Genomic DNA, 26464 nt, shown 5'->3' on the forward strand with positions numbered 1-26464 from the left:
TTACTTTGTGATTATTTTAAGTGTGTTATACCAAAATAAAATAAAATAACAAAGTCATCCAATAGCGTTTGTCTATGTCGTTTGGACTTTCTAAATATAAATTCCTAATTTCATAAAATACTTCATCACAATAAGCTTTGAGCCTTTGATAAATTATGATGACGTCATTAACAGATATTTTCTTCACCCATTTGGTTTCTTGTGCATAAATATTAAAGCCCCCGTTCAAAATAAATAAATATAAATTTTAAAAATATTTAAAATTATAGAGACAAAGATATCTTCAAATCTAATCCAATGCAAAAGCTTCAAAATTTCGCTTCAATCCCACTTGATTCTTCTCTTTCTTTATTTCTCATCTTAACTTCATTTCTAAGTATGATTTTCTTTATTTTTGTTATTAACATTTGATTACTTATATATAATAATTTCTTATTATTTTGCATTTTTCTTGATTTGACACATGGAAAAAAAGACATAATCTTTACATCCTAAATAATACTTTTATTAAAATTCCATAATCTCCTAGCCCCCTTGCTTGCTTATATATTTGTAGTGATAACAACAGCTAGCAGCTTCTTCTTTAAACATAGTACACTTATGGGTCGCCATTCTTGTTGTGTGAAGCAGAAGCTTAGAAAAGGATTGTGGTCTCCTGAAGAGGATGATAAACTTCTCAAATACATTAATAGATTTGGTGTTGGCTGCTGGAGTTCTGTTCCTAAACATGCTGGTTATTATCTCTTACCTTCTCTTGTTATTCCAAATTAGAAGAAAACGCTCCATTTTCGTTGCAAATTACATGAAAACCGAGTCATTTTCATTACAAGTTACAAGAAAACCGAGTCATTTTCATTACAAATTACAAGAACCTATATGAATTCTTTTTCTATTTCAATATCTTATTCTTTCTTGAATTGATTCTTTCTCATTTTGCCACAAAAAAAAAAGTTACAACTAATCGTTCTTCATTGAAAGCTCGACTTATGGATTGTTTCTTTCTTTTTTTATTCGGTTAAACGAGCCTTGTTTGAGTAGTTTCAATGAATTTGGAATATATGATAGTTATATATATATAGTTTTAAACGTTTTCACTAATTTTGGACTCTTGAACAAAATTCAGGATTACAAAGATGTGGGAAGAGTTGCAGGCTTCGATGGATAAACTACTTGAGGCCTGATCTAAAAAGAGGGTTGTTTTCGCAACAAGAAGAAGATCGTATACTTAATCTTCATCAAGTTCTTGGAAATAGGTAAGAAAATTTGAAATAAAAAAACACATGAGTATTCAATTACAAGATATGGGATTACATTTTTGTTATAATTGGTGATCTAGGTGGGCTCAAATTGCTGCTCAGTTGCCTGGAAGAACGGATAACGAGATCAAGAACTACTGGAACTCGTCTCTGAAGAAGAAACTAATAAAACAAGGGATTGATCCTAACACACACAAGCCGATTATCGATAAAGATTACTTGAAAGACAAAAAGATTGAATTTTTTCCAAGTTCTTCGTCATCAATGCCAATGGCAGGTGAACTAGAGCATGCTTTTCATTTCAACAACGGTGGATTAATGTTATCATCGTCGTCATCATCAATGGGAGCCGGTTTGACACGCGAAACTTTCTTGGGTAAATCTGTTTCTGATCCGTTGTTCTTGGTTGAATTCCAATCGGGTGTCGATTCAATCGGCTACAATTCCAATCTTTTAGCTCAATTCCATCAAACAAGCTATGAAGCCTCCTTGCCAAATTTAGCAAGTTTTGATCATCATGATTTGAAAATGACTACAAACTCATTCATGATCAATGAAGTTGGAGAAAGTTTAAGTACCACCAATAGTTCAAACATGAACACAAGTCTTTCTGGAGGGTTTCAACCAATGACATTTGAAGGTGAAATGCTTCAAAGCAATGGGGTTAATGTCAAGTCTGAAGAAGGGTGTGTAGGTCAATGGGGACATCATCATATGCATGAGGTACAAGTTAATAATACATCAGATTTCAATATCTACCCAATGGGGTCATTACTTGGGGAATACACTCATGTCTTTAATCAGATATGATTGACCCATGTAAATTTCAGCTCACCATTTATTTCATCTTATCAACAAATAAAAGGTTGATGGATTAGATATCCAAGCATGTAATGCTCGGCTACGCAGCTAGTTTTATTCTATTATAAGGTTGCTCGACGGTATAATATTTTTATTCTTTTTTCAGTTTCGCGTATAGAGATATGACTAAAGGCATAATGTAAAGTTTTCTTGCTATTATATTTCTTGGATTGTGCAAAAGGGTGGGTACAATATTTTCATGTCATTTTGGCCAATAAGACTTATATTGATGTGTCAATGTGTAATATTGTGGTTTCCCCATTTTTTAACTACATATTTATAACATGGTTGGTTTTTATTTTTTTTCAATGGAAGTAACTTTAGTTTGGCAATTCCTTTACAATTTCACCTCATTGTATTTATATCTATTATACGATTCTACTCATGCATGCATACTCTACCTATCTGCTTCTATAAATTTTGATTTTGTACGCATGCATGTCTTATTAACGTGTAAAAAGGTTTTACACTATGTTGATCAATCTGGTAGGATTATGTAAGCACAAGACAGAAAACTGAAAACCGAACATAGATTTTTGAAAACAAGGTTTACAAGTGTTTGGTGGGACCCAAACTTTGAGCAATTTGAGCATACACACTTTAGATATGGGGTGTGGCTAAGTTAGTTTCCTTATGTGTAACAAAAGTTAATAAAAATATACTAATTGATAATAAGTCAAAGAAGTAATAACTCAAATAATTGAACTCAAATTCACCACTTTTACATTTTCTTGAACAGCAAAAGAAAAGGCATCAAATATAATCATGTGTTTTACATAAAGTTATTAAAAAAGTGTACTCTCTTTGTAAATGATGTAGATCAAGGCTTTGTAAAGTTTAAAGGTCTTGACGTAGGGGTCGTCGATTAATAGCTAGGTTAAATAGACCGACACGCAAGATCAACGTCTCGCCATGAATAAAGATAAGGACATACTTAAAATGTGAAATATACAAAAGCTTATATGGCAAGATCCCAAACAAACCAAACTTTCCTGTTCCTGTTAATAAGTTCACCGCGCAAAGAGCCTTAAAAGAATTAAAATTTTGTAATAAGTTGTTGGAAACATAATAACCAAAAGTAAATAAAGTCACCCCTTCATTATTCCACTATTGTTCATAAAGTAACAAGACAGCCTAGCCAATAGTAATCACTTTAAATTCGATACTTAATGATATTCATAAAAGAAGCTTCATAAAAATCATAGCTAGGCTTGTTCAAATGGTCTAGACTTTTTCACCATAATCAAAGGCCCTGGACAATGGAATTATGAGGGGTACTGGGGTATTGTCAATTTAGAAAGTTGAAACCGGGACCGAAAACTATGGAAATTTGGATCAAGTGTGGACCAAGGGTTTCTTTTTTTCTTTCCGGTTGTTTATATATACGAACTTCACAATCTTTTGTTTTTGTCACAGCATAGAAACAATAAAACAAATAATAATCTTAAAGGAAGAAAATTATGTTTATTTAAAGACATTTCCGTCAACTGCTTATAGGACCTCGTATCTTCACTCATAGTCCAAGTTATGCACTTTTAAAGTTAGCCCACGGTTTCTGTATTTCGTATCCGTTTCTCAAAGTCTTTCTACAAAGAACAAAACTTACATCAGTTTCAAAAACTTCATATGATCATCATTAAAATCTGACTTAAAATTCAGAAATGCATGGGGCTCACTTGGTTGTATAATGTTATGAGAGTTGACAAATTCCAAGTCTCCTTGAAGAACATTAAAATCTATTTAAACTTTCCATTAATGGTATATATTTAATAGATGCTATCATAAAAATCAAAGCCTACAGTAACTCAAAGAACACAATTTTATTTGAATAATCTAATTCACATAGGAGGTCAATAATGGAAGCCACCTGAATTATAGGCAATGTTTTGGACAACCTATCACAAGCATCCTAAAGAACAAAACTCAGCTAAAAACCACTGCATTTATTCTTCGTTACCATTTTCGGATTTCAAACAACTACTATGGGAAAAAGAGGTTGTACCAATTATGGATTTGGCATGAAAGTTTTCTGGAACAAGAAGAATCTTGAAATATTGAAAATATAGTTCATTGTCCAAATATGGATGGCGTTTAAAGCGAAAGAGACATTCGTTTACTGACGAACGCTAATTAGGATGGACCCCAAGCCTGGTCTGTAACGTGAAATGAGTAAGATCAATAAGATGGGTAACATTAAAGCTTATGGGAAATATGATCACGACTGCGAACTAATAAATGTAGAATAAAACTCGTTTGGCCTACTTTTTCCTGCTTGTATGAATAATTGAGAATTTAGTTAAACAATTAAATAGAGTATTCTTAATGCAGTTATAAATCAACCACAAGCAATACATTAAACTCTAATTGCATGGAAACCATGATACCATTAGGACCTTGAAATCCGCTATGGCGAATTGAAATCCGTTACCAATACACTAAACGCAAGAGTTAGCACATAGCCTGCCCAAAGGGAGATCGAGGAAGACAACAGACGCAATCCAATTCTACCGAGAGGCCCATAAGTACTAAAAAGGGGAATATCTTATAGAATAGTAACCAACTTTCAAAAGTGTTCTAATTAGGTCATTCATGCATATTTTCCTCAACTCGGGTCACTAAATCTTCAAATCGAGTCTCACCGATTTTTTTGTGCGTCAAGAAAGAAATGGAGGATAAGATGTGGGTGTCAGAATTTGCAATATATGTAATTAAACTTAAAAAATTAAAAAAAAGGTTAGATATATAAAAAATCAAAAATAAAAAATAAAATCCACGTCGCCACTCAATGTCAACATATAAAAAAGATAAAAAAACTTCTAATGTGAAACAAAAAAGAAAAACGTTAAAAAAACATGTTAAAACCTTTAATTTAATAAAATATGAAAGTTGAGTGACTTAATTTGAATATTTTTTAAAGTTAAGTGACCTAATTGAAACACCTTTGAAACTTGGTTACTATTATATGAAATTGTCTCTAAAAGAAACTATATGTATTTTATATATAATTTGTTTTTAAATGTAAATCTACAAAATGACACCTTGATGCAAAAGAAAGATTGGTAGTCTATGGAACCAAATGTCATAGTTTCAATTCCCATTGGTGATGTTTTATTTGTATAGAAAAACTTGTCTTTAATTTGTGTTTTATATTAACTATTTTAGTAACTTTTTATTATTATTGTTTTTTGCTTTGATCAGTATTGTGCTTTGAAAATACAACCTAATTGGTAAAACTGTTAAGTTATTCATCACATAATTAAAATGTGATTTCAGAGACCCTTCCTTTATGCTTGTCCCGAGCCTCGAAATTTTAACAGATTCTCGGAGACGCCCTGAGCTAGCAACTCCTACTTGGACTACCTAGATAGAAAAAAATGGGATAGAAGAAAAAACCCTACACATAAAAAGGGCATAGCTGGGACTACGGGTGGAATTATGGAGCTCAAACAACGAACGGAAATTAAGGTCTTGACAAGATGGATCTCGTGGTGAAGGTCCATTTGCAGGATCCGATTCTATTACTTAGGGCTTTGATTTTATCATTAAAGATCCCCACCCCACCCCACCCCACCCCACCCCCTAAATAATATTCAAATAATAATATTAATAAAAAAACATTTTCTAATCAATCTATTTTTAATGTAAAATTGGGTAAATCGATGTTGTCTTAAAACAGTTTTACCACGAGCAATTTATATGACAACCATCTAAATTCGTTCTATGATCGAACAAAGCAAATATGTGTGTTTTAGTGCTAAATGTAGCATCACCCCTTTTTGAAGGCATCAATACTCTCAACAATATTGTAAGTAAGCAATTAGGCAACTGATTTGCAAGGCCATTTTAAAGTATAAAGTACAAATTGTTTATAAGGGATCTAACCCACTAACTACTATGTATCTCTTGATTTAGTGCTATCTCTTCAAGAGTAGTAGAAATGAGTTAAACCAAGTCCTCGCGCATCGAGTATACCGCCTCTTCATGAGGCAAGGCTGAGGGTAGGGGGGTTGAGCGGGGGGCGTGGCTCACGAACACCGCTACACCCCTCAGGTGGTTGGGGGCGCGGTGGTCCGTCGTGGCTGGGACCACGGGAGGATATAGCCGTTGGTGATGTTTTGGTTTTCAAAAAAATAACCGTTGGGCTATTTTAAATTCTTTTTTTTTTTCAAATAACACATAATAAATAACTACCCCATTTTATAACAATAATTAACACACCATTCTCACTACATTTCTGTCTAATAATTGAAGAATCTATCAAGTTACAAACCATGTCGGGTTGGGGTAATCATCAACGACACTCAATTTCCCGATGGATTGAACTACATGGACGACGGTTCGTTTCAAGATTTCATTGAGATGTCACAACCCGATTATTCGGTCCCGGAAACACAACCAGAGCCGGCATCGGAGAAGCCGGCAAAACGATCCCACAAAAAGAAGGGGAAGAAGACCGGCGAAGCGGATGGTCCTTCGGCACCGGAGAAGCGGAAGTCTACTCCCTGGTCTAAAGAAGAGAAGCTTGCGTTGGCGAAAGCTTGGATCGAAATATCCCAAGATCGGAACGCGGTTAAATTATTTCGTGAATTTTATTGTTTAATATATCTTTTAAGTTTTGTGTGTACTTATTACATTTTTTGTTATTTATTTTGTAGCCGACTTTCAAAAAGCTCAAGTTTTTTGGGCCAAGGTTCGGGAATGTTTTTATGATCAAGTGGGGAGTAGGGCCGTACCGATAATATGATATCGGGTCGGTGGACCGATACTCGTAAATATGTAGGATTGTTTACCAACATTCATGACCGCAATGCTAACCGAATGCGGCCGAATGGGTCCGATGATCTCGCGGTTTACCAATTCACTTGTGATGAATGGAAACAAGAGGTGTTGCGGAGGTACGGGGTGGTGAAGACGTTTGACGATGGCTACTTGTGGAAGGTGTTAAGAAAGTGCTTGAAATGGATTGAACTATGTGCGGAGGACGTGACCGAAGGGGCAAAACGTACAAAAACTAGTGCGTCCGGCACATACGTCTCTTCGAACGGGTCGGAGAATCAAATTGACTTCGACCTAAACTTGTCCGAAGGTCATTTGAAAGACCAAGGTTGTAGCCGCCCTCTGAGTAGGGATCATGGAAAAAAAAACGGTTGTTGATGGCGACTATAAAAAAGAAATTACGGAATTGTTGATGTGTGGGTAAAAGTACATGCTTTAAGTGTTTTATATTGTGTGTTTTACTTGTTTATATGTATCGAACACAAATACTTTGATAGGTTTTATGTTTACAGGTGTGCGGAGCTTAACGGATCTTAAAGAAGCTAACTTGGAGCATTCATGATTGAGTGAAAATGAAAGTAATGATGTATGAGATGATAGAGATTGAAATACGAAGACGTGGCCGCAAACGGGGAGGAAAACGGAGTTGAAACGAAGATTTTATGAAGAAAACAGTTTTGGCCCAGCAGGACCGTAAGGCAGAGTGGTCTGACCGTAGCTTACAGTGGCCAGACCGTAGCTTACGGTCTGGTCTGAAGGAAAAAGTGATTTTGGGTTATTTTCTTCCATATTTAAGTCCCAAAAACCCTAGTATCGAATTAATTCAATAACCATCAGTTTTAGAACTTCTTGGAGGCTATCTTACACCATTAACACTCATCCTAATCACAAGATTGATCCATGAACACCATCTCCAGTATCATAATCAAGAGCATGAAGATCCAGATGCAAGGCTAAAAGGCTTCATAACCATCTCCGGGTGTAGGGTTGAGTTGCTTGTTAGGTTTTGTTTTTTCTAAAATTTAACTTTGGATTTGTAATTGATTAATCATTCGATTAATCAATTCTTTGAGTTTGCTTTCGTGCTTACACGGTTTTAATTAATTGATTACTTAATCTTGTATCAGTTAATTGATTTGTGGTCATCAGCAATTAGGATTAAGTTCTTTCGTCATTGACCCGTTTATCACTAACCATATTATTGATTTTGTGTTTCAACAAGTAAAACCGACTATCGATTAGATTTTTATTAAGCCGTGTCAATTGTTCGGATTCAGTTCTGACGATCAACACAGTCAATCGTTAAGTCATTTGATTTACATAATTTATAAGAAACCGTCCAAGGAAGTTTATCAATTCCTTAACTTGTTGCAAAACCCGAACCCTGGAGTTTGGTTATTTTCACATAATTGTTTACAAACTACTCTTTTAAACCGCTTGACATCGTTTGTCCATTTTAATTATTTTTACAATAAAATTTGAGTTCCACTTGCACTTTCCACTGATTCCTTGTGGATTCGACACCTTACTTGCCCTAGCTAGTAAAGGTATTTTATAAGTGTTTTTGATTGACCTTTCGACTTCGATCAAAATGGCGCTGTTGCCAGAGAATCAACGCGCAAAGTGCTAGTTTAGCTTAGTTTTTAATTGTTTCTTCGTTGATTTTGTGTGTCTTATGTGTGTAGGTAACTCAAGATGACGTGGAGTTGGGTCTATGACCCACATGAAGTATATAAGGCCGTGGAGGACGATGACTCGTACCGTACACATTCATATCATGGCCCACCTTCACCAAACTCTTAAGGCTTCTACGAGTCAGATAACCAAAGAAGCTTCAACCAACAGGGTCGCAACAAGCGGTACCAAAATTATTCATCGCCTCAATCTGATTATAAGAGTTATTCTGGGTCAACAACATGTAACCATGAAAACTCGCATCAAAGCAGTTCTCAATCTCAAAAGAGAATTAATTGTTACCAGTTTGAGGATGATTCTGAGTATGATAGTGAAGGGTCCGATACGCCAACTTTTGTAAGTTATCAAGAGGAGGATGACTACTACTACCACCATGAACATCCTCAACCAATATACGAGGAAGTCCCTCAACATTATAATCATGGTGTACACATCAAAGAATTTATCAGCAAGATCAAGAAGATTCCTCAGGTAACAAAGATGTGTCTTAGAAAGACATTATGGATTTTCTGAAGGAGATGAAGAGAGATCAAAAAGCTTACAATCATGCTTTAAATAAGAGGATAGAACTCCAGGAAACCTTTAATGCTACTCAAGAAAAACTGGTGAGTCAACTATTAGAAGAGGTGGCTCAAATTGAACGAAAACAAGAAAAGTTGGTTAGTGGTGCCGTGGTGAATGATGAAGTGATAGATGAGCTTCAGGGGTTTTTCAGAGCACGAATTGGAGGAAGAGGTTGTGGAAATTAATACCACACCAACTCTTTCAATCATTAAAGAGTCAAAAAGTACAATGGTTGTGATTGAAGATGATAATATAGAGCGAGAGAGTTCAAATTGTTTAGGTCATGAAGTTGAAAGTTTAGACCCGATTGAAGACATAACAACCTTTGAAATACCGGTGATTGAAGTAAACTATGTGAATCCTAATTGTTCTCCCATACTAGTCACATTGATAAATGAAGTTGGGGGAAATAGTGAAAGTTCAAGAAAAAGAAAGGCGAGTCTAGAAGACCTTGAGCAAAATTTGATGAAATGGCCTTGTATTCGGTATACATGAGTATTAACCATGAGAAATAAGGTGTGGGTCCGACATGTCACTTACCGAGCTTACACGGGAAACTCGATGGGAAAATGCTCGGTTCGGCCCCGATCAATATTTGATGTTTGAAAGATAAGAAACAGTGTGTGGGATAGGCGTGTTCGTTACCGAGCATATGTTGGAAATTCTGAAGGTAAATTTTCATTCACACCGACCCGTAATTGTTTATCAGACATCTTGAACATAAAGGAAGAAGCGGAGCCGAGGTGCGTCAACTATCGAGCTTTTACAAGGAATTCGGTAGGGAAGTGTCCGCTTAGACCACCGTAAACGTCATACCAGGTAATGGTCTGGCTGAAGACCTTAACAAAAACTTAGCACTAACCGGGAGGCAACCCGGATTTTATTTGCAATTTGTATTTTATTTTAGTTTTTTGTAGTTTGTTTAACCGTTATATTTCAAGCGTTCCGTTGTAGCAAAAGTCAAGTGTGGGGATGCCACACATGGAAAAGTCGGAGTTTGCAATGTTTTGGTAAAGAATCATCTTAACATGAGTTGCAGCTTCCCAAGGTGCATTCATACTTTGCTACGGTTGATTCAGGTACGTGTATATTTTTGTTGTATCCGAACTTTGTGGGTGTAGTTCACTATAAACCCTCACGAGACCTTACTTGTCTACCGGGGCTACCGGGAGGTTTAAAGGGCTTGTTGCATATGCTAAATGCAATCGTGATTCCTACGAAAGTGAGTTAGGTCTTTTAACATTTTTACTCGTTTAACAAATTTAATTATGAAATTTATTTAACTCGGCTTGGTAATTATAATCAACAGTTTAAAAAGCATATTCAAATATTGTGAGAAGCATGCTTCTACACGTGTGAGAGTTTGCATATATTGTTGAGTGAGTCGAGGAGACAGGTTCATCTGGAGCAAGCATGAGTGCACACGAGATACCTATGTCAGGTTATTTCGTTTTCATAATTTTCTTTGTTTTATTAGTTGCTTTGTTAAAATTGTAATTGTATAATTCGATATTCCCATCACATTAAGCCCGGTTTTAAAATTAATAAGAATTAAATTTTAACCCCATCCTCGTTAATGTTCTTCTAAAAGTTATATTTTTAAACATTGAGGACAATGTCAACCTCAAGTGTGGGGATGGGGGAAAACTGAAATTTTTGTCCTTAGAGTACCTTGATTGTGCGCAAAAGCCGGAATTGTAATTTGTTAATTGCTAGTATTAATGTCAAGTAGAGGTCTTTGGTCATGGTCAGTTTTTAAGCTTCTCGAAAGTCTTCCCATGCAAATGTTTTTCAACAAGAAAATTAAAATGGACCGTTTAGATGGGGATAACGAGTCATGGGGACAGGTACACATGTTTCATATCGGCAGCCTAATTCCTCCGGTATGTGTGTGAGGATTGCTTTATATATAATACACATATAATATATAGTATATACACATGTCATTTGAGTGCCATTATCGAGAGTAACCGGTATGTCCATGATATCTAGAACTTGGTTGTCTCATGCATTTCGAGATCTTAATACCACCACCTGTATGGAGAAATAGGACTGTAGAAAACATACTTTATATTGGCCTTACATATAAAACTAAAAAAATAAAATAATACACCCTACCCTACATTATCCCTTAGGAGCCGAGTTTGTGCCTTTTCCCTTTATTTGTTTAAACCTACATTACAAGCCGTGTTAGCCTTGGCCTTTTGTTCTAACTCTGTGGATGAAACTTGGTATGTTAAGAGTTGTATTTAAGTTTTTTGTCGAGCATAGTACACAATGTACGTATGTCTCGGGTCAGTTGTTTGTGTATATTGATGTTAGTATTTGTTTAAAAAAAAGAAAAAGAAAAAAAATGAAAAATCAAGGTAAACTCAAAAAGAGTTCATGTTTAAATTCGTTATTGGTTGTAAATAATAGTTAGTGAGTTTGTTTGTTCGTTTGTTTGTTGGTGTCAATAAATTGAGTTTCATCCACCATAAGTCACTAAATAAATCCAATTCCACACCCTAACCTAAGCCACAGCAAAACCCTTAGTTCTTTTCTCTATGCAACCGGTGGGTAATGGGTGAAAATATGACTTGCTCCCAAGCTTATTACATTGTGTTCATACTTGGTATTGAGGGCAGAGAGATACTAGCACATTTTTTGCTAGTCCAGATATTAAACCGAGAGGAGAGATGTTATATTATGAGGGGTATGAACATGTGTGCCTTAACCAGAAACAAAGTACACCCGTTAGGGCGGTTTCATAGTTTTAAAATGTATCATTAAATTATTTGGTGGGTTATCAACCTTGAAAGTGTCATTTCTTGGGAATTGGGTATGACCTTATACCTCACTAGTATTAAACTGATAATTGATGAACCGTCGATCGAGGTGTTTGTGTTGCATGAGAGTTTGCTTGAGGGCAAGCAAATGACAAGTGTGGGGATGTGATGTGTGGGTAAAAGTACATGCTTTAAGTGTTTTATATTGTGTGTTTTACTTGTTTATATGTATCGAACACAAATACTTTGATAGGTTTTATGTTTACAGGTGTGCGGAGCTTAATGGAGCTTAAAGAAGCTAACTTGGAGCATTCACGATGGAGTGAAAATGAAAGTAATGATGTATGAGATGATAGAGAATTGAAATACGAAGACGTGGCCGCAAACGGGGAGGAAAACGGAGTTGAAACGAAGATTTTATGAAGAAAACAGTTTTGGCCCAGCAGGACCGTAAGGCAGAGTGGTCTGATCGTAAGCTACGGTCTGACAGTAGCTTACGGTGGCCAGACCGTAGCTTATGGTCTGGTCTGACGGAAAAAGTGATTTTGGGTTATTTTCTTCCATATTTAAGTCCCAAAAACCCTAGTATCGAATTAATTCAATAACCATAATCACAAAATTGATCCATGAACACCATCTCCAGTATCATAATCAAGAGCATGAAGATCCAGATGCAAGGCTAAAAGGCTTCATAACCATCTCCGGGTGTAGGGTTGAGTTGCTTGTTAGGTTTTGTTTTTTCTAAAATTTAACTTTGGATTTGTAATTGATTAATCATTCGATTAATCAATTCTTTGAGTTTGCTTTCGTGCTTACACGGTTTTAATTAATTGATTACTTAATCTTGTATCAGTTAATTGATTTGTGGTCATCAGCAATTAGGATTAAGTTCTTTCGTCATTGACCCGTTTATCATTAACCATATTATTGATTTTGTGTTTCAACAAGTAAAATCAACTATCGATTAGATTTTTATTAAGCCGTGTCAATTGTTCGGATTCAGTTCTGACGATCAACACAGTCAATCGTTAAGTCTTTTGATTTACATATTTTATAAGAAACCGTCCAAGGAAGTTTATCAATTCCTTAACTTGTTGCAAAACCCGAACCCTGGAGTTTGGTTATTTTCACATAATCGTTTACAAACTACTCTTTTAAACCGCTTGACATCGTTTGTCCATTTTAATTATTTTTACAATAAATTTTGAGTTCCACTTGCACTTTCCACTGATTCCCTGTGGATTCGACACCTTACTTGCCCTAGCTAGTAAAGATATTTTATAAGTGTTTTTGATTGACCTTTCGACATCGATCAATTGTCAAGTGGCATCCTCTCAATTGGTGAAGCTCGACACAAAAGAAACCGTTTCAAGAGTTTGGCTTTTCTAGCCAAAGACTTTAGCCACCTACCGCCATATGACCAAACGCTAATGGAGGAAGAAAAAGAACGTATTCGGAAGGAATTGGCAACACAAAAATAAAAGCGCTATTTATATGTATTTTTTATTTTCCTTATTACTTTCCTTTTTATTTATGTTTTAATGATGTATTTTAATTTATATTTGTTTATATAACAAAAAAATAATAATAAATAAATAAATTCAATCAAGCCCCTGATCACCTGGACCACTACACCCTCTGGGGCTTGGTTGAGGGGCTTGATCCTGGGTCACATCAACGCCTACGTGGTACAAATACATTGGATCACTTGGGGCTCAACCAAGCCCCACTACCCTTAGCCTAAGAACCTAACATTATCCAAACTTCTAACCCTTCCAAGTAGTTAACGTGTATTCAAAACAACATAAAGACTTGAATGCTTGAGTCAACAAACACAGAGTGATGGTTCGTTTAAAATTCACTTTCAATAGAAAAATTTGTTTACCTAGACTTACTAACACACGCTAAATGAAAAGTAGAAAATTAAGAAATCAAGAGGTCATTAACCCACACTAAATGAAAAGAGCCAGGAAGAAGAAAGACCCTGTGTGGATCAAGCAATCTAGCCGTGAGAAAATGAACAAGCAATCTTTGTTGTAGTAACATGCTAACATGTGTTGTGAACGAATCAAGCAACAAAAGAAAGTTCATGTGTGGAAGAAGACCCTATGTGGTTCAAAGGAGAAATAAAGCAAGATGAACCTGCGTGGTTAAATTGAGGCCTATGTGGTCGGAACAAAACATTTGTGGTGCGAGCAAGACCATGTTTCGTGAAGACTACAATTGCAATGATTAAAACATGTGGGATTTGATCGGAAAGAGAGCAAGGTAGTCTAAGGGGTTGGTTAGAAGTAAGAACCGAGTAGCAAGAAATGAGAAGCAAGGTAGCCTAAGGGGTTTTTGCCCAAACTTCGCCACTGGTCATTAGGTCTGTTTATTGATTTATTAGAGTTTGAGTTTGAGTTTGAGTTAGACTACGACTAGGTTCGTATGGTTGGTATAGATATATAGATCTTGGGTATCATTATTTTTGTGTCGGGTTTGGTTATTAATAAGAAAGAGCCCAGCCTAGTTGGATTCCAAATCTATTTTGTTTATGCTTTTCTTTATCGATCAAGATTTGTGATGAGGAGTTAATTCAAAAGTTAACAGAATCTTCCGTGGACCAGTTTGACATGGAGAACTCTAAAAGGGCATAACTTAATTAGGCTACGAGTGGAATTACAAAACTTATTACTAGTCGTTGGAACAGCCAAAGTGCCAAACCATGTAGCAAATGGCCTTTGGCGGCTTGGCCTAAATCCTACCATTTGGGTGTTTGTACAAGCCAATAGAGACTGTTTCCCAAATTTTTCAATCTTTGAGTGTCTTAATTTCATTATCTAAATGTTGGTATGTAGCTTCAAAAATTTGACAAACCTGCCAAATTAACTGTAAGGGCTTAGTTATAATTGTTTATTTCATTTACAAATTGATAAATTTTTCATATTTAAGAATTACACGTTCTTTATTTCTTGTTTCCGTTGTATGTCAAACATTTCATGCACGCGCAAAGTGCAAAATATGTTGGAATTTATTCGGTTTGGTTGATGATAATTTTGATTGATACACATGAAACCATTTATTTGAGGTAGGTCAAGTCAATTTGATAGTTGGGTCTACTCACATGTGTATACTCATGTGCATATCGAAGGATATATCATGCCAGTTTTAATGTACTTTCTAAATTATCTGGATATCGACAAGTGGAAATTATAGGTTACATGTTGCATAAAGCCAATATTTTCTAACATGGGAACATGAGTTATCCTATTTGCATGCGAGTGAATTCAAATATGACCCGTTTTCAGTTTTAGTAGATCAATTGCAAACCAATGACGTGGTTTGTTGGTAAAGCCGAAGTCTTTAAATACCTGAGTATGGAAGGGGGCCGGGTGTCTTTGTTCTGATGACGTGGTTTGCTGGTAAAGCCAAAGTCTTTAAATACCTGAATATGGAAGGGGGGTGTCTTTGTTCTAAGTTTCACAAACAATAAAGATTAACAGATATTCGTCGTTCATAAAAAGCGAAAAAAAAATTAAAATAAAAATATAGAAAGAAAGAGAATTGATCACTAGTAGAAGAAGAAGAGGAGAGAAATAACAATACTAAATCAAATATTTTACAGGGTGAATATAAATATACTCCTCTTGTCCCTCTTTAAGTATTATGGTTTGAAAAACACAAATTCAATGTAGATTGAATGATTACTTTTTTGTTTACCAAATTACAATAATATTCTTAAAAATTAGGTCAATCAATATTGTTTATTGGAAAAATACTTAAAATGTCTCATTTTTGGATATAGATTCCAAATATGCCCCTCTAAAATTCAAATTCCCTCTTTGTCTATTTATTAACTCGTATTCGGCTCTACGTTAGAAAATCGAGACGATATGTTTCTTAACTCGCCGCCTCCAAATTAGCTCATAACCCGTCTCCTCCCCCACCAAGTTAGCTCAAACGTCGTCTCCCCTCCATATTAGCTCATAATCCGTCGTCTCCCCACCATGTTAGCTAAAAACTCGTCGTCTCCCCTTCATTTTAGCTCAAAACTCGTCGCTTACTCACAGTGTTAGCTATAAAATTAAATTTAATATATCTTGTTATTTAAAAAAATATATCTAAGAAAGGTACACATAATAATTTTACAGTATACATGACTTTTCTAAATCATATTATTATCTAAAATACAATATACAAGAACTTAAAAACCAATAAAATTTAAAATATTTAAATATTTTTTAATTAAGTTTTGGATCCATGTTTTTAATAAAGATAAGGTAGAATTTGTTTTTTAGCTAACACATGGTGGAGGTGATGAGTTTTGAGCTAACATGGAGGGGAGACGATGGGTTCTGAGCTAACATGGCAGGGAGGCGACGGGTTATAAGCTAATATGGAGTGGAGGCGGCGCGTTAAGAAACATGTTGTCTCGATCTTCTAACGTAGAGCCGAAGACGAGTTAGTAAGGGACAAAAGGGGAATTTAAAATTTGTAGGGACATATTTAGAATCTATATCTAAAAATGGGACATTTTGGGAATTTTCTCATTGTTTATTAATGCTAGTTGTGTGTGTTTAAGGGTAAACTTGGAAACTGGCTAATAAATTTTGAAAGTTAACATTTGTAATGTGATAAATAAAAAAGGAAACATGAACATTTTTAACGAGACGGATGAGTATAAAATGTTTGAGCTAAATTTTAGAAAACTTAACTGATTACCGGATATTTAAATTCACTTTATGAAAATTGTGTGAATTACGTTTTTAATTGATAAGATAGTATTGTAAATTTATAACTGAAAGGTTCACTAGCAAGGAGCTAGCAACCAAAAACAAACAAGTATACATAGTAAATGTGTGAATTAGTTTAAGCAAGCATTCACACGTTTTAACAAAAAAATAGCGATGAAAAAAAAAATCAAATTTACAAATAAAATGCTGAAAACCCATTCATGTTGATTTGGAGCTATGAATAATGGATTTTGGGTCTCACTCAGGGGCATTTCCGTCCATTGTAGTCGTCAAATTTTCATTTCTATTCACTTTCCTTGAGAACTAAACCTAAAGTTCAGATTGGAAATTATAACTAAGCAAAATAACTAAGTGGTCAAGTCAGCAATGATGTAAATATAACCAAGTATATTCTACATTAATGACTTTGGGGCTATTTGGCAACCTCTGCACCAGTAAGTGTTGAATCAGTAAGACGTCTGATTGAGCTAGTAAGTGTTGGGTCGGTAAGTGTTGTATGGTTAGACCTTAATAATTTTGTAGAATGACTATTTTACCCCTATGAACCAAGGGTGAGCAGAATTCAGTTTGACTCGAAAAATTTCCAAGAACCAGACCGAGAAGTTCCCAAAACCGAACCGATATTATGTAGACAAGTTGGTCATCAGTTCTTTGGGTCGATCCTTGGTTATGCACCGAATGTGACCGAATTATTAAAAACTGGACAGAATTCGTTTCATGTATTAATCTAGTTGGTAACGAATCACTATTAGTATTAGTAGCCTCGATTCTCAATTTCAAGAAGTTGAACAAACATTATCTTCATCGAACCAATTTTATAAGCAAGTTTTATACACGCATTTCATGAGCAATTGATGTACGTGTGTTTATTAGATGAAGAGTCAAATGGTTTGGCAATTCCTGAGGAGGGGATGAGTCGAGAGAGTTTTGAATTAGAGCTCTAGATTTTTGTTAACATTTTAGAAATTATAAATTTGATTCAGTTTAGCCCCAGACCCGTAAGTTTAAACGAGAATCGTCATTAACTTGAAGCATTACGTTGGTTTAAATTTTAACAATCAGTGACGATCGAAAATAATTGTGTACTTGCAAATCACCCATTGTGAAGATATTGCTAAGTACAAACATCAGATTCGTTGTGTAGGAATTGTTTGTGGTAGTTGGTGATAAAGAAAGGCATTGGATTCGCGAGTCAGATTATAGAAGATAATAGCATTATAGCAATGAGAACCTAATAAAGATAGATGCAAAGGTTTGAGGCGACGGGCCTTGCAACTAGAGGCAGAGTCCGACGACGAACTGAAAACTGATTGGAAGTGGCTTGTGACTAGATGAAATGCTTCACCGGAGATCAAGGAGGTATTGATGGATATAGAATGTACCTTCTTCTTCTCTCTGTATAAGTATAGGATGTATAGGGTGGTTGTGCGGTGGCGGTAGATGTGCGGTGGTCGATGGTGCAGAGGTGAGCGGTGGTTAATAAGGGGAGGGGGGGGGGGGGATGTTTTTGACGAGTGTGTTTATTAAGGTAAAGGGTATATCTGTATACTGAATCAATTAGCAAGATTTTGGAGCTAAAACACTAAGAGGTGTACTAAACCATTAAGAGGTGTTTTTTTTCATTTCCTGTTTCAAATTTAGTGTTTCCTGAATAGGAGTGAACTTGGTTCTTTTTGGGTTAGTTATGGTGTAAGACCAAGCTTATAACCGAATTTTTCAGTTTAAAAACAACCCATTTGAATAATTTAGTACAAATCAGTCAAGTAGTCAACCGTCTTTTGGGCTTGGACAAACTAGCCTAAGAAACACCTATATTTATAACTTGAGCCTTGAAAAGTGATGCCGAACTAATTGTTAATTTGTTATACTATATATATTGGTATACTATTTAGCATGAAAGGTATACAATTTGACTATAGATTAACACTGGTGATTAGTATCAAAATTCAAAAGCATAGAATTTGAGGCGTATTGCCGTATTGGTAGAGTGGTTAGTTTTTTTGAAGGAGCGTTCTTGGTGTGACGATAACAACGGTGGACAGACATCCGTGATGCCTGTGACTGGCAAAGAGTAGAGGCAGTGGAGACAGATCCATGATTTGTTCTCACTTTTTTCATCATATCACGAACTACACTAAAACCCTGTCTTTACGGCTATTAGGCATGAGCAATAACCGATTTGTCGGCTATCACTCCTTTCAAGTAGAGTATAGACATTTTTTTAAGCAAAACATAAATTATACTTACTAAAACAAAGTTAGCGTTAAACTTTCATTAGATTTTAAAAATTACATAATTCAACAAAAAAAGAAGTAATAATTAAAAATCCACCTCTATTTGCTCATTATTTAACGTTTTCAGTTTATACTTTGCATTTTAGGAATTTATAAAGAAGTCTTCTGAATATAGACGATACTTAAAAAAAAATACAAGTTTTTGATCACGCATTATAGACGTCATACCACGGTTAACAATCAGTTTGGACATGTTAACTAGACGAAACAGGTGCACTACCGCCTAACCTACCCAAATGGATGCCGACAGTAGCTGCACGGCAAACTCCACACGGTTGAGAACAACAGAGTACGTCTCTACGCCCTTTAAAAGACTGTACATGTTAACTAGACCGACGAACCAGCCACAACAGGTCTGGCCCAAAACATTGCATATAATTCAAAAAAACAAGACACCAAAACTTCAAGTAATAGACAATAAAATCATGAGAAGGCTTAAAACTTCAACAAAACCAATAGTTTTAAACCAAGGTATCAAAAACACAATCTTATTAAAGGTCGAATTTTAAAATGTTCATAGATAAGCTAGAAATAAAGCCAACACAAATGCAACATCAGATACAACATCAAACTCCAATAATAATCGCTTTCGAAACAAAACTTTGATTAAATATAAGTTCAAATTCAACAAACCATAGTATTCTTAAAACAAAACTAACAGTACCAACCATAACCATCCACACTCAAACCCAAACAACAAACCTAAGCAGTAAGCAAAACAGCACCACCAGCCTCCTTAATCTTCTTCTCCGCAACCTTCGAAACCAGCTTCGCCTTCACAACAAACGGGTGCGCTGCCGGCACATTCCCCTTACCCAACACCTTAAAGTACCCATGCTGAGTCACATCAATCACCGGCACCTTATCGCCCGTCGCCTTCTCCTTTACATCCTCCGGAACAAGCGACCAAAGCTTGTCGACGTTCACAATTGGACAGTAAAACTTGTTACGGAGCTTGTGGAAGTACCGCATACCGACCTTACCGAAGTATCCGGGATGGTACTTGTCGAAGAGAATACGGTGGTGGTGCATACCTCCAGCGTTACCTCTACCTCCCGGATGCTTTCGGTGCTTACCGATACGACCGTGGCCAGCGCTTACGTGGCCACGCTTCTTTCGGTTCTTTCTCAAACTAGTAGTCATTTTCTCCTACATTTATTATTAATTCAATACGAATCTCTAAATAAATAATATCATACATACACAACAATATATATATATATATATATATCAATTGAATACAAATCTCTAAATCAATCAAATCATACATACGCATCAATAATATCATACATACACAACGTGTATATATATATATACGAATCTCTAAATCATTCAAATTATACATACATACGGATCAATAACCTAAGGATTAAATATCAAGCTCAAATTCAAGGAATTAATCAAACAAAGCATATATATATACGGTTTAATATTTGTTAATACACAATGTAATATACAGATTAGGAGATTTGATATTAATCGATACAATGGAATTGATATGTACCTGAAGATAGCGGCAGAAACCCTGTGTGTTGAGTCGACGGCAGAAAATGAAACCCTAGGTGGTTTTTATAGTAAAGTGTGATGGAAATTGTGTGTGGGCTGGAGTATGTGGGCTTTGATTTAGATGATACTACTGAGCAGCCCAATAAATGTATTTTGGTTACTTCCAATTTAAACTACTAGTTTTAAACTTTTTACACTTGTATATAGTGGTGCATAAATCGGATTTTTTAAATATTCGGGTTTGGATATGGAACCGGGTTCGGGTATGACTGGGTATTGGTAATAATCGGGTCGGGTATTGTCTCTAAAAACCATACCCTATGCATCGGGTTCGGGTTCGGGTCGGGTATAGAACCGGGTATTCTAAAACCGGGTGTTTGAATACCCTATTATCGGGTATTGAAAAAACAATATTTACGGGTTTTTTCGGGTTTTTTTCCGGTTTTTTTTCGGGTATAGATTGAATTTTTTAAAAGTTTTCACTTTTTAGGGGTATTTTTCGGGTTTTTTAAGGTATTTTTCGGGTAAACATCGGGTATTTGAAATACCGGTTTCGGGTATTGGAAAAACCTGGTTTCGGGTATGGAACCCGTTCGGGTTTTCGGGTATTACTGAGTACAAATCGGGTCCGGTTCGGGTTCGGGTTCGGGTTTTAGTGCCAAAATGCATACCTTATCCGTACCCTACGGGTAGGGTCGGGATCGGGTTCGGAAATGAAAAAAACCGGTTCCGGGTTTTTATTTCGGGTCCGGTTTCGGGTTCGGGTTTTTTTTGCAACGCCACTTGTATGGGATGGATTAGGGTGTACAAAACCAGTTTTATTTCCATAATCAAAAGCGATTTGATCCAAACCGGTTTGGTTTATAAACTGGTTTAGAAGAAAGAGAGGGCGACCTGGTCCATCGGTTCGGTTTAGAACCATTTTTTAATCGATTTGGTTGTTTAAAAAGGGAACCAGTATCAAAACCGGCGGTTTGGGTCGGTTCATAAACCAGTTCTGGTCGGTTTGCCATGAACCGGTCTTTTTGTACACCTCTAGATAGAGGGATTACGGATTGCGTATGATATTAGTTTTTAAATTTTTGTGATGTAGAATGAGTCAAGTATATGCTAATACTCGGCTCAATTTCCTGAATCATGCATATTCATATTCGTTTGGCCATCTACAAATTCACTAATTTCTAGTAGTTAGTGGTTCTATAACTTTTGGTAATCAAGTTATATAAATTTTTCATTTGTTTTAAATAATCTCAATCATGTCATACTGACATATAATAGTTTCAACTTCACTCTTGGTTGGTGTCAGTTCCAACTAATAGTGCATTGTTAAAAACTGTTCGCAACTAACAGAAGACTAACTCCATTAGTTGCCGGTTGTCAGAAAAATGCTTTTATTTAGCCGGAAAAGTCAACCTGAACATCATCTGAACACCACATTACCACGAACTGATTCTGATGGTGGTTCTAGGGTTCCTGTGACCTCGATAACTGGGACTTTTACTAAAAAAATATATTCATATAATGCTAAAAAATGTTTGGTACAAAAATGTTAAGTTTTCCGAGAAAAATGTTAGTGTTCCAACCAAAAACATTTTTTGGACCGTTGAACAATGCATCTTTAGTTAGAACCGCCACTAGGCAAAAGTGAAGTTGAGACTGTTATTTGTCAATAGGGCATAATTATGATTATTTAAAACCAATATTTCATTTTAAAATAGTAAGAATGTGTGTGAGAAATCTAATGAGTAACTTCTAAAATACTATCGGTATACCTGATATGACTAGTAATTACCCTTGCTATATACATCCAGCAGGTATAAGACAATGTATAATTGAGTATGGAACTGAGATTACTAACTCCCGTCAAATCAACATCCCTAGATTCGTAACAAATTTCTATTTTCACTATTTTTGTGCCACTATATTAGTGCATATCAATACTTTCATGAATTTAAAATATTTGTGGTAGAATTTGAAGTTGATCATTAGTGGAATCACGTATTCAATAATTTACTGAACAAGTTTTAATATTGTAGAAAGTAAAACCGACAAGGAGTGATGATGTCCTATAATCTATATCATTGTCATATCCATTTGTAAAGTGGTATGATTTCACAACTCTAGAGTGAATACAAATGTGAAATAATAATACTTCAAATGAATCGTATTATACTAGGGATACGAGTAATTTTATTATTCATGTATATACCGTACATGCAGAAAAAAAAATCAATCAATTTTGCTTGAGAAACAAGCGCACTCAAAAAATTTCCGTTCCACTTGTAAATGAGCGACTCTTAACCCATTTTGACTTGTGGCCATTTTAGGAGTAACTTCCGTAACTTGTAGTTGTTGATCGTCCATAACTTGTTTTCCGTTACAAACTATGCTAACTTTACAAAAGTTAGGTGCGTTCTTCTTAATGAACTCTCCTTTGCCCGGCCCCTTTCTCAACCGCCTACATAACAAGACGAATGCCTTACCTTTACCATTTTTCATGTTTTTTATAGAAAAAAGTTCCAAACGTTTTATCAAAAAGTTACCTTAGCGAAGGTGTTCTTTTAGTTCCGATGACAAGGTTGGTAATGTTGACGACTTGAATAAGATCCAAGATAGCCTTAGTTGTGGTATTGCTCTCGAGAAGCATTGTTTCAACGGCTATCTGTTCACCCGACCCAAAATGTTATTACATATAGAAAAAAATGTTCTCTTTATGTGAAATACTAACGAAACGTACCTTGGCATCTGTGCATAGACGTATATACTTTTGTAAGAGGCTCCTTCTTTTGTTATTCTCTTCGTTAATGTATATCTGGACTTGCTCTTTGCTTAATTGGCTCCTAGATAGCTTCCCAACTTTTATGACATCAAAACATATATGTCAGATAGTGTTATCATATACAAGATGAAGTAATATAACCAGATCCTTTTATTAAGTGCATTTACTCTCTATTCTCGAGTCATTATTATAATATGTCTATGACAAGGAACCCGCTAGAAAATAATATAACGTTTACTTTGCACAGAGTTCTATTACTATTAATGGGTGGCTCTGCGATTTCTTATGGGCACATGCATCCCAGGTAATTCAGTCTTATGGTTCTTCATATGCCTTGCACATGACGATCTTTTAAACATTTAACTCCCAAAAACATGTCTTCAATGTTATTTAGGTCGAGGCAACCATTTGTGAACCACTACCTCCACAAAGATCATCGTGCCCTATGGCCTCTCCACAACAACCATTGGCCTAATAAGGATCACGACTATTGGCCTAATAAGGATCATCATACCCTCTGTAACATCCCAATTCCTCAAGACTTCACCAACCAATGTTTAGCGGGTTTCTCTCGAGGTTCGTGGAGCTACAAACTATACATTGCACATGCTCTTAGAGAAAGTGGTCAAAGTTGAAACAAGAAGGGTTATGAAAAGCTTTTCTAATACCATTTTACTCTTTTAGATGCTTTAGGTAAAGGAAGAAAACACCTATGATCTATACATGGATGAATGCATTTGATTTGGTCGGTGGAATATGTATTATTTGGTGTTTAGTAGAAAGAATATTTGAATTTGAGTTTTATACGTTTCTGTTTTCACTTTTAATGGTTGTACATAATTAAATTCGTGTTTAGAAACGTATCGTATTTGGTTTTGATGAAACGATAAAAATGACATGAAAATATACACCGTGAGGGAGGCATCCGAGTATGTGACGGTATTAAACAATTAGATTCTAACGAAATACACACTAGGGACTAAATTTTGCTATGAAAAAAAAGTATGAACTATGCATATATAAATTGATTAATAATTTCAGAGAGAATATTATGACAAAGTTATTGTAATTTATTATTATTTTAATGTTAGCTTTTGATTATTTAAATAGCATTAAAAACAAACCGAAATATGTAATTTGACTCATATAGGAAAGCCCTTAATAAAATATTAAAAGTCGGTTTTTAAATATTAAAAAGTTATGGTAATGTTAGCTAATTTTGAAGTTGTCAAGCACATTAGCTATTAAAAGGAATAATAATTGTTTAATGAACTCAATTATTTTCTTAATCAAAGTTTCGTATTTGTCCCTAAATATTTAACTATAATTCATTATACTATACTAAACTTAATTTATCTTAAAAATCTTATAACATAACATAGATAAAATAAACACACATCAGCCGAATATTCAAATTTATATATTTTTAATTAATAAATTTAAAAAGTTAATCTTGTCATGAATAGTATGATTTGTTATGTTTGTAGTGTTTGGTAACAAATAAAAGAAAAGGGCAAAAGTGCCTCTTTAAAATACTTATAAAAGTTAAAAACATTACTTAACAACCATCAATAGTCACTTAAAAAATTAAGGTTATTAACACAATTATAAACTCTTAACTAAAACCTAATTTATAAACTTTAGACAAAGTCATCGAAAAGACATAGATTATTCTCACACCATATATGTACCTGGAGTCTGAATATGTGTGACAGGAGGGTAGACATGAACCAAATAAACACGAGCTCCTGGAACCACAAGATGATCAACAGCCCATTTGACAACATCTAAATCATTCTTCCCGACAGCAACAAAAACATCAACAACTTCTCTAGTAACATGATCACTCTTGTTGTCTTGTTCTTCAACCTCCACAATCTCCGGTGACATGACTCGCCGCCACGTGTGTCGTGACCCTTCTTCAATGATTTCTGAAGTTTGTTCATGATCATTATTATTATGATCACCGTTTGTGTGTTCTGACATAACAAGATTATTAGATTACAGTTGGGTTGTGTTGTGTTTGGGAGATTAAAACAAAGGTGTGTGTGTGTGAGAGTCTGGTGGTGGTGGCGGTGGCTTCTTGTGAAATATGAATCTGTCTCGTTGCTTTCAAAGCCTTTTTTTTCATATAAATAATTAAATGGCTTTAATAATCTTTCTTTCTATCTTCATTTTTTTCTTTCTTCATATTTTATACACTTTGACACACGTATACATATATACAACATTTTTTATTTTCTTTATTTGGACATGATAAAAGTATTATTATTTCTACAATCTACTAATCTAGCTTCATCTTGAGTTGAATATGGAATAATTTTATTATTATTTTTATGTTATTTCAGTAAAACAGTTTGTACAAGTATATTATACGGTTTTCATAATTTTTTACTCGGTTGATAATATTATGAAATAAATAAGATTCGACCTAGATCTTCATTGGATTATTATTGACGTGTGTTGAAAATTTCGTATACTAGAGATCTCTACTCGTGATACGATCTTCTTCTCACCAAACCTGGCAAGATATGTTGTAGCGATTGCTTGAACTTTTGGAGTAATGTGACTTATGGGTTTGAAAAGTGAGCATCTTGTGATTTAAACGTGCTTCTTGTTTGTATTAAAAGGGTAGTCAATTATAAACCAATTTATGTTAGGTTTGTGCACATGTAAGATGTCTAAAGTGATGATATCTCTCAATTGATTTTGTACATGATTTGTGATTGAGTTAACTTGTTTTACATTATTCAAATATTCAACATGATTTGTTCAATAGTCAACATTTAATTAATATCTTTAGCTTTTTACGAATTTTTAAAATTCAACTAGACGTGTGAGAAAATAGTCATCCTAAAATGACTACAACCACACATAAATCATCTTCATCTCATCTCTATCGTATAGACAGAGTGGCGTGTTTGACACCATAGTCATGCATAGTTGAGTGCGTGATAAAGTTCACATGAGGTTAAAGCGTGTTGGTGAGGTTACGTGTCCCTAATGTTCTAAAATGGCATGATTATTTAAGAGAATTTTCAAATCAAAGTGATTTGCAATTATAAATTACGATTTGATTCCCCATAATTAGGAAGAAGCAAATTATGATAGTGCACCTCACAATTATTTTGGTCTTCAGTTTGATAAAACCCACCATAGGAGCATTAACACAAGTACTGACTTATTGTGCTATCCTTGTAAATGAGCACTAAAAGTCTGCTATATTAGA

General features: G+C 35.0%; 2 protein-coding genes and 1 pseudogene across 3 annotated transcripts; 1 reads left to right on the forward strand and 2 right to left on the reverse strand.

Moving 5' to 3' along the window:
* Positions 1 to 564: 564 nt before the first annotated feature.
* On the forward strand, positions 565 to 2234 carry LOC143575988 (transcription factor MYB16-like). Its single transcript, XM_077060210.1, has 3 exons — positions 565 to 733; positions 1124 to 1253; positions 1337 to 2234. Exons 1-3 carry the CDS (start codon positions 601 to 603, stop codon positions 2064 to 2066), a joined length of 993 nt encoding a protein of 330 aa, XP_076916325.1. The 5' UTR covers positions 565 to 600; the 3' UTR covers positions 2067 to 2234.
* Positions 2235 to 19535: 17301 nt separating this feature from the next.
* On the reverse strand, positions 19536 to 20472 carry LOC143575989 (large ribosomal subunit protein uL15x pseudogene; annotated as a pseudogene). The gene is made up of 2 exons (XR_013142869.1): positions 20455 to 20472; positions 19536 to 20099 (listed from the first exon to the last, which is right to left on the reverse strand). The product of XR_013142869.1 is annotated as a large ribosomal subunit protein uL15x pseudogene (transcript).
* A 2069-nt stretch (positions 20473 to 22541) lies between these two features.
* Positions 22542 to 25409, reverse strand: LOC143575990 (U-box domain-containing protein 33-like). The gene is made up of 4 exons (XM_077060211.1): positions 24927 to 25409; positions 23194 to 23312; positions 23000 to 23118; positions 22542 to 22914 (listed from the first exon to the last, which is right to left on the reverse strand). The coding sequence occupies exons 1-4, from the start codon at positions 25219 to 25221 to the stop codon at positions 22686 to 22688; spliced, it is 762 nt and encodes a 253-aa protein (XP_076916326.1). The 5' UTR covers positions 25222 to 25409; the 3' UTR covers positions 22542 to 22685.
* Between the last annotated feature and the right edge of the window lie 1055 nt (positions 25410 to 26464).

The sequence above is a fragment of the Bidens hawaiensis genome, unplaced genomic scaffold (assembly GCF_021521415.1).
Source record: "Bidens hawaiensis isolate Kalapana, Puna unplaced genomic scaffold, B.hawaiensis_p1.1 tig00027827_1, whole genome shotgun sequence".
Classification (NCBI taxonomy): Eukaryota; Viridiplantae; Streptophyta; class Magnoliopsida; order Asterales; family Asteraceae; genus Bidens; species Bidens hawaiensis.